General features: G+C 40.6%; 1 protein-coding gene across 1 annotated transcript; it reads right to left on the bottom strand.

Moving 5' to 3' along the window:
• Nucleotides 1-4673: 4673 nt before the first annotated feature.
• dnph1 (2'-deoxynucleoside 5'-phosphate N-hydrolase 1) lies at nt 4674-8818 on the bottom strand. The gene is made up of 4 exons (XM_050071686.1): nt 8566-8818; nt 5509-5580; nt 5287-5397; nt 4674-4846 (listed from the first exon to the last, which is right to left on the bottom strand). Exons 1-4 carry the CDS (start codon nt 8699-8701, stop codon nt 4728-4730), a joined length of 438 nt encoding a protein of 145 aa, XP_049927643.1. The 5' UTR covers nt 8702-8818; the 3' UTR covers nt 4674-4727.
• Between the last annotated feature and the right edge of the window lie 440 nt (nt 8819-9258).

Here is a 9258-nt window from a genome sequence, read left to right as displayed (position 1 = left end):
TTTTATACGGGACGCATTTGCCCCCGTTACCATTTTAGCTCGTTTCGCGGCTCAATACTGAACCAATTTTAAAACGAGTTGTACCCATGAATCATACGCACACATACACATGGGGAAATAGAGCCCAGGTTGAAAAATACTGAAGTTGTCCTTTAATGTGTTGTTAACATGTATTACTGCAGATTTCATTTTAATAATAATTAATGACTTAACGTTTAGAGCTGCAGGTTATTCATGTTATTAACAGTAAATGTGTTACTGCAGTCTCCTCGTCTTATTAGAAACATCAACTTAACCTTAGTTCTTATTAAGGGTTAATAACGTTTCTATGAAGCATTAATAGCAGCAACAATTTATTAACACTAAAAGACATTATTGTTAATAAACAGTTTATTAACATTAATAAAGACATTAGTTGGAGCTTATTAACCCTTTATAGAGGCTGAATAATAAAACGTTGTTTCCTCGTGATAAACTGTTTCTGAAACAATTTATTTTCACAATAAAATACAGGAACTGACACAAGATGACAGTGCGGTCTGTTTCTCTGCTGATCTGAAGTCAGTTTAAAGTCTGTGTCCCAGCATGCATCAGGAGGGCGGAGGGTTAAACTGCTGTTTGATGATGATGATTTTACTGTCACGTCTCTTCTTCATGTGTCGTCTCACTTTTTGTCCCTTCATGTCAGACGGGAGTTCACGGTCATTCGACATTTAAGATGTAATTACAGCTCTTATTCTGAAAGGTTCACTAAATCCGACTACTAAATTTCCCGAGTTTAGACTGATGCTAATGTGAAATATTTTCAGAGATGATGAAGCAAACACGTTCTCTTTGTGATTAATCATCACATTCAAATCATAATTACATTACATAAATATAAATTCACATTTTTCTGAATAATTGACTCCTAAAGACAAAAATATTTCAACCTCAGCTGTGTGAGCTAATGAGCGCTAAATACAAAATCGTAGACGTCATGTTAACACTTCTAAATACTCCAGATGTCCTTAGTGTGTCTGTTCAGACTTACACGTGCTTGCTTTTTTTTATTTAGCGCTAAATATTCAAAGTTTGGAATATTTAACGCCAAAAAAGCAAACACACACGCCTCACGTTAGCTTAAGTTTAAATATGGACTCATGTTAACATGATACATTAAAAGCAAAAATACGTTAATATTTGACTTTAAAATATTAACATTTAATGTTAAATATTCTGTTAAGACTTTAAGATAAAGAACGGTATGTGTGGGTGCTACTTAGCGCTAAATATCCTTAACATGGACTAATATTTAGAACAGTGCTAATAGTGTATATGTTTGTTTCATGTATTTTAAATATGGCATATTTAACACTGAATATAAAAGCAAATACACATGCCTCACGTTAGCATTAACTTAGGTATTTCATATTTAGACTTGGGTTAACGTTAGCATTAGTTTTAAATATGGACTCATGCTAACATGATGTATTAAAAGCAAAAACACATCTTATATGAATATTTGACTTTTAAATATGAACGTTTAATGTTAAATATTCTCAAGGATGAGGAATGGTATGTGTGGGTGCTACTTAGTCCTAAATATCCGTAAGATGGACTAATATTTAGAACAATGCTAACATGTATGTGTTTGTTTCATGTATTACTAAATATGGCATATTTAACACTGAATATGAAAGCACACACGCATACGTCATGTTAGCATTAGCTGACATATTTCAAATTTAGACTTATGTTAACATCAGCATTAATTTAAATTCGGACTCATGCTAACATGAAATATTCAAAGCAAAAACGTGAATATCTGACTTCTAAATATAAAAATTTAATACTGAATACTCCATATTTGACGTTAAATAGTCTGTATTTAGACTAAAGATGAAGAACGGTATGTGTGGGAGCTATAAAGCGGTAATTGTAGCGCTAAATATTCCAAACATGGGCTAATATTTAGAACAGTGCTAACATGTATGTGTGTTTGCTTCATTTACTACTAAATATTCTAAATAGGGAATATTTAGCGCAAAAAAGCAAACACATATACCTCATGTTAGCATTAGCTTACTTTTTTTCATATTTAGACTCATGTCAACATTAGCATCGGTTTAAATATGGATTTGTGGTAATCTGAGGTTCGTCAGATGTTGTTATTAGGTTATTGTTTTATTATTTCACATTCTCCAGTCTTAATTTAAATCTCCTACGTGACATGAACGCAGCGTCAGAAAACACTTGGTCTGAATTTATATTTAAAGCCAACAGAAAATGAAGCACCTGAGCAAACTGTTAGCTAACTAGCTAGACCTGTTAAGAAAAAAAAAAAGACACCAGTGCTAATGCTAACATGTTATTAGCTCCCTGGCTGTGTTAGCTTGTGTGCTAATCAGATTTCTGCTGGTTAGCTGGCTAACAAACTAACATTAGCCAAACTCAAAATCAATCAAATGAGGAAAAAAAGAGTTTCTGTTCTTCTTCTGAGACTCGAAACACAAACTGGCAGGACGTCCAACATGGCCGCCGGGGACGGCTGTGTCCTCTCTGGACGACGTGGACTCACCTGAAGACACCTGAGGACAAATGTAATGTGTAACCTTTGTAACAAACTGAGAGGCGGAGCCAGAGGAACCATTGTTGGATGTTCGGAGCTGAACTTTGATTGTAGCCCCGCCCCCACAGGTGCTGTCACTCACTCTCAGCTTGTTGACCTCTGACCCCAGGTGTGGGTTCACCTGAACTGTTTCCTCTCCTCGTCTCAGCGAGTTTTTCCTGCTCTGATTGTTTGTTTCACTTCCTGTTGGGAAATTATACTTAAAAAAAAGATGAAGAAAAAAAAAGACTGTTAAACTCTACTAACGATTTTATTTTCTGAATTTGTAAACGATGTATATTTTAAAACAAATAAAATATTTTAAACGTAGCTCCGCCCCCTTTATTCACAGCCAGGTGAGTCCCACTTCCTGTTGATGTTTGAGTGATGCTTTTATTTTGAAAGTCTTTGTTTTTTCCTGCAGCAGCTCTCAGGTGTGTGTGTGTGGGTCACCTGATCAGCTTCTGATTGAATGACATCATTAATATTGATGAACGCTGTCACCACACACACACGCACACACACACACACACAGCTGCTCAGATCGGTGGTTCAAAAGCAGGTTCATTAACTCTGATGAGCGACGTGATAATTACCTGTGTGTGTGTGTGTGTGTGTGTGTGTCCTGTTGCCTAGCAACAGCTGATATTGATAGACCTGCTCTGTGAATTATTTATAATCAATGAATCATGAATTTTTTTCGTTTTTTTTCGTCTTGATGATCTGCAGCTGCTCTGTCAGAGGGCGCCACCCCATCCTGATGATGTCACACCGGCTGTCAATTGAATTTCCCCTCAGGATTAATTTTTTAATTTTAATTTTATACACTTTATTGAAAACATTAAATATAAAATAATAAGAAATATTTTATTATTGAAATTCAATTTTTTTCACTCCTTTGTGTCATTAACACACACATGCACAAAGTGGAGAGATGTCAAGAGTGAGGGGACTGCCATGGTCAGGCGCCCCCATCAGTTGGGGGGGCTCTTGCTCAAGGGCACCTCGACAGTGCCCAGGAGGTGAACTGGCACCTCTCCAGCTACCAGTCCACGCTCCATATTTGGTCCGGACGGGGACTCGAACAGGCGACCCTCCGGTTCCCAACCCAGGTGCCACCCTAATAAAGTATATGAAAAAAAAATCATTTGCCGACAGCCTGATCCAGTCGGTGCAGAACCTGCAGGTACCATGCTGGTTCTGAGACGTCCTCCAGATTCGGGGCTTTTCAGGGTTCTTCTTGGTTCCCCAGCCTCTCTGGAGGGTTTGTGTCAGGACCACTAAATAACCACACTGGTTCATTGGGGTTCTTTCAGGCTCATCACTCTTCAGAGCCAGAATTAAACTGGATATTTAGGTTCCTTTATGGTTCTGTAAGGTTCCTGGAGATCCTCTGGGTTCTGTGGTCAGGATGGCTTTCTTTTCTGTAGGATCTACTGATGGAACCCTTCTTTATATCTCACGTCTCTGTGCTCGTCTAGAACAGACCACATGAGGTGTTCCTGCAGAACCTTGGAGGTTCTTTATAGAACCACTTTGTGTCTCCTCAGGTGAGTTCAGAGTCTTTACTACCTTCTGTTCCACTTAATGAGCTCTGGGTCTTGAACTGTCACTGAGAACACTGTGGGCTCTTCTTGTCCAATGAGTTCTCTCGTTCCTCTGAGTCTGCAGAATAAGACACGCCCACTGATGTCATCACAGCTCTCACCTCAGATTAAAGTAGATCTTTGGTTCCTTCATCTAACCCTGTTCAGAGTTACATGAAGGAACCAGGACGGAACGTGTATCTGAGGCCATTTTAAACTCTGAGCTGCGCTGCCACCTGCTGGACACCTGATGATGTCACATCCTCCAGTTTGTTAACATTCAGAGGAACATGATGATCACAGGAAGTGAAGCGTGTCAGTATTTTAATTTGAATATCATCAGATCAGTGTTCATGAATTCAGATATGAATATTAAAGCTTTAAATTCAGACAAAGTTTAAAAAAACAAAAAAAGAATGTAAGTATAATCAGTCAATCCTGAACGTTATTGATCAGTTTGATTTAACTCTTCAGATGAAAACAGGAAGTGAAACATGTTCGTCTTTTATCGACTTTATTTTGAAGACACTGAAACAAAGTTCTGACGTTTTTCAGCTTCTCTTCAGGTTGTTGAAGAACTCTTCCAGAACGTTCTCCGCCTCGTCCTCGCTGTAATCTTTCACCACAAAGAGGTCGCCGTCCTCGGCACCGCGGATCATCGCCGACAGACCTGCAGAGAGACAGGAAGTGGAGGACAGACAACACGACAACCTCAGGTACGTTCAGTAAACACACAGCTGCAGTTTCAACTGTGGATTTATATTAACGTGTTTATTTATACTCCAAAAACTATGTGAAAAACTTAACGTTAAAATAAGTCTTTTATTTTTTTGAAATAACCAACTTCCTGTACACCTTTCAGAATAAAGGTTTTTAGAAACAAAGTTAGACATCTGTACCTCTGATGTGTCTGAGATTGGATTTACTCGTCTAAACGACACGAGACGAAACGCTGACCTGAACTAATTTATCTGAAACGTCTCCTCAGAAGGACACACGAGGAAAAGACACAAGTAAAGGAAACAAGGAGACAAGGAGACAGGGGAGGGAAATAGGATGCAGCCAGAGTGAGGTTAGGAAAGTAAGGAAGGAGACAGGAAGTGTCCTCACGTCGTCCTGACGATGGTCTGAACAGACAGAAGATCCTTTTCTTCATGGCGACAGCTCGGCCGAGCTCGTAGCCGACGCCCAGAGACGGCTGCGTCACCTCCGCCACCACCACTGCACACACAGGTCAGAGGTCAGAGGTCTCACACACACACGGCTGCCTTCAGACGCTGCTCAGGGCCAACCTGCCCTCCGATAATCAATAATCAATGAAGAGTTAATCACCGTCAGACTGTTGCAGCCAGTCCACGTCTCGGTCATGGATGAATCTGTCTCCTGCTGCTGTGGCGTCCTCTCCTGTCCAATCACAGCACAGCAGCTCAGTGACATCACACACACACACGCGCACGCACACGCACACGCACACACCCACACCCACACACACACACACACACACACACACACACACACACACACACACACCTGCCTTCTTCTTCTTCTGTGGTGTCAAATTAAATCTCAGCAGCTCATTCACATGAACATGATCTTTGACAGGTAGAGGACAGATATGATAGATGAATAGATTCTAATTGATTTATTGATCGTTTCACATCATCAAACCAAACTGATCAATCTTTTCAGACACTTTAAATACAGTCAATACTTTTTTCCTGTTTGTATTTATCTGCTTAACTTTACTATTATTATTGTGACTATATTTATTATTATCAGTATTATTATTATTTTAATGTTATTATTGTGATTATTGGTTTATTATCATTACTGATTTTTTTCCTCACATTTGTTTTTACTTTATTTTTATTGTTTGTAGTAGCAGTATGTGAATTTTATTATAATTGTTGTTTTTGTGTTTTCATTATTGTAATCATTTATTGTTACCATTATTAGTATTATTATTGTTTTATGTCCTCACACACGCCTTTATTCATTATCATCACTGTATCATTGTATAATAATAATAATAATAAAATTCACATACTGCTACTACAAATAACAACAAAGTAAAAACAGATCAGGACAAAAAATCAGTAATAATAATAATAATAATAATAATAATAAAGTGTCCCAGTGTGACAGTAGCCGTTTGAAAGGACAACTACGTCACTTCCTTTACCAGCATTAGCCGTGTGTTTGCTAAGCTAACGGGCCGAATCACATGCTTTATGGAAATCTAAAAACAACATAAAACCATCCTCCTGTATTAAGTGACTGTAATCAATAAGAGTTCTGTGTTCAACAGTGTTAAAGGTGTAAAGGTCTCTCATCTTTTCCAGGCGTTGGCATCAGTTCTATCAAACCATGAGTTAACACATCTCTTTACAGCCTGGAACAATACAGAGACTGTCTGTTGGACCATCTGGTCACAGTCAGACTCTGTGACTCTCAGCTCCTCATCACACACTTCTGTAAAGGTTTCATCAACAACAGGAATCAGATTATTTCTCTCGTCACAGACAGACGAGGCACTTTGCTCTCAGTACAACAGTTATAAGGTTACTGTGTGAACTGGAAACTTGTCCTGTGTCCAGGTCCTGTCCATCAGTCATTACTAGGGCTGTCAAAATTGCTCAAAAATGACGTCTGAATATTCCTCAGGCCACACCGCCCGCGGAAGCGCTGCGAATAGCCTCGAAGCAACAGCTGGGAGCAGAACCGCTTGTCGTCCAGCGTGGAGAAATGCGCGTCTGATGCCAACGCCCACTCGCAAAGAGGACAGCTGCGGTGGTGTTTTTTTTTCTCTCTCCACAATCGAATATCAATTTTCATATTCGAAGGTCCATTTTTTTTTCAAATTCGAATTTAAATTCGAATTAAGAATATTTGTTGACAGCCCTAGTCATTACGCTACACACTGAATTATATTCTCCTTAGGGCTGGGCGGTATACCGGTTCGTACCGAAAACCGGTATTTATTTTCGTTATGATATGAATTTTTCATATACCGCAATACAGGTGAATAGCCCAAACAACGTCCAGAACGTGCGCGGCAGGAAAGTGTTTCAGCGGGGACCCATTTCACTGCTGCACACCACAGGCACGCTTGAGCGGGTGAGAGTGAGAGCATAGAAAAGTTTAGAGGCGAGAATGACTGTCGGAGAGAGTCCTGAGAGCAAAGCAACTGTACACGATGACCCAGAAGAACTCATACCAAAAAGTGCAGTGTTTCCCCTATATGCAGCTAGCAGCTCGCCCCCCTGTTAATCAATTACAGCGGCTCCACTGGCAACTTTTTTTTCATGCATTTACCCATGTTTATCCGTGACATTGTGTAAATGTGGCGGACATTTGAAAGCGAGTAGATGACAAACAGTACAGTAAACTTGTAGATAACTCAAATATATGTAATAACTTAGGTGGAAAATGCTTTAACATTTCATGCAGCCTACATGCAGCCTCTCGGCTCGGCAAACAACCCCGCTGGCTTCTCGTGTCGCTTCCGTACTCAGTCAGTGGAGCCCAAATGAATGGAGCGGAGTGTGTGTTGTGTTCAGGCGTTGTCAGGTAAATAACATATTCCGGCACTTGAACAGGCCACAGCACAACACAGCAGCATGTCAAGTTGGCCGAACCTGAGCAAAATACCGTGAAACCGATATGATTTTTTCTTAAAACCGTGATATGAAAATTTTGTCATACCGCCCAGCCCTAATTCTCCTCAATCAATCCACCGGGCTCTGGACCTGACGCTCCTTTAGATTTATTCATGTACGTCTCCTCCAGCGTGCACTGCAAGTGATTTATTCATCTTCTTCACTCAGTCAATTTACTGTGAAGTGTCATGAGTTCTTTAAACACAGCTGCTTCTTGTCTTTGTTCATTTCCCACATGCTACTGAATGCTGTCTAACACTGAATCTCAAGTATTCCCATTTCAGTGTGGCTGTATTTGACCCGTGCACTCAGGTGAAGTGATTAAACATTAAACAAGAGCTTAAATTTATACTCACAGTCCTCAAACAGTTTCACCAGACTCCATTTGAAAATCTGCCAATTTAAGCAGTTTGAGTGTTTAAACGAACGCGCGCACACTGAGAACCGCGACACAGCGCGATGACAAACTATTTAAACTTTACAGGCGTTAAAATAAGAGTTGAACACTGTTTATGAATCTGACACCGCGGTGACACCAACAGCAACGAGCCTGCTACAGTTCGGCATGTGTGTGAAGGAGGAGGAGGAGGAGGTGCAGGAGGAGGTGCAGAGAACAGAAACACTCGGGTCAGTTGTAGCTCAGTACCAGTCCACCTCTGAGTATTGCACAGACTGTAGTACCGTGTGTGTGTGTGTGTGTGTGTGTGTGTGTGTGTTTGTGACCTCTGACCTCTGTCGGTGAGCTCGGGGCTGCTCACGTGCTCGGTCAGGACGGTCCCGTAGCTCTGCAGCTTCTGAACGATCCTCCGGTACACGTGCACGTCATCTCTGCCGCCGCGGATACTCCCGCAGAAATAAACCTTCATGGTCACAGCAGCTCGGTGTGTCCACTTCCTGTCTCGGCTGTCTGTCCGCGCCAAGTCTTCCCGCGCTCGAGGCAAATGAGGAGCTTTACACGGTGACGTAAGGATGTCTTGGGCCGTGCTGCCCTGAGTCCGGTCTCGCAGGAACACCGCTGTCGGCACATTCTTCTGTCTCCGCTCTGATTGGCTGAATGTCAGATGTCTGTTGACTCCTCGGCCTCTGATTGGATGAACCAGGAGGTGGTAGCCTGGGAGGAGGGGGCGGGACTACCTGACAGACTGAGCTATGGGTGAAGAAACCCGTAATCTAAATAACATTTCAAAGTAAAAGTCTGCAGCTGTTAGTGTTAAAATAAATAAAGAATCATTATTATTAATAATATAATAATTGTGATAACAATAAAATGCTATTAATAACATGATCATGTAAAGTAATAATAATGTGCATAAACAATAAAATTATTATAAGTGTAAACTAGTGAGGACCTGCGCTGAGAAGAGAAAACTGACAGTAGTCATTTAAACTCAGGTCACTGAGTGTGTATATCCACAGAGTCACA

The sequence above is a fragment of the Epinephelus moara genome, chromosome 19 (assembly GCF_006386435.1).
Source record: "Epinephelus moara isolate mb chromosome 19, YSFRI_EMoa_1.0, whole genome shotgun sequence".
In the NCBI taxonomy this organism is placed as follows: domain Eukaryota; kingdom Metazoa; phylum Chordata; class Actinopteri; order Perciformes; family Serranidae; genus Epinephelus; species Epinephelus moara.
The sequence above is the reverse complement of the archived record's forward strand: the minus strand, read 5'-3'. Positions and strand labels throughout refer to the sequence as shown.

Excerpts from the sequence above, each read along its gene's own strand:
- dnph1 (XM_050071686.1), bottom strand. The coding sequence starts at position 8,701 with ATGAAGGTTTATTTCTGCGGGAGTATCCGCGGCGGCAGAGATGACGTG. Across the intron at positions 5,581-8,565 it reads CCCCGAGCTCACCGACAGAG|GAGAGGACGCCACAGCAGCA; the intron begins GTCAGAGGTCAC and ends GTGATTGGACAG. Across the intron at positions 5,398-5,508 it reads CTGGCTGCAACAGTCTGACG|TGGTGGTGGCGGAGGTGACG; the intron begins GTGATTAACTCT and ends CTGTGTGTGCAG.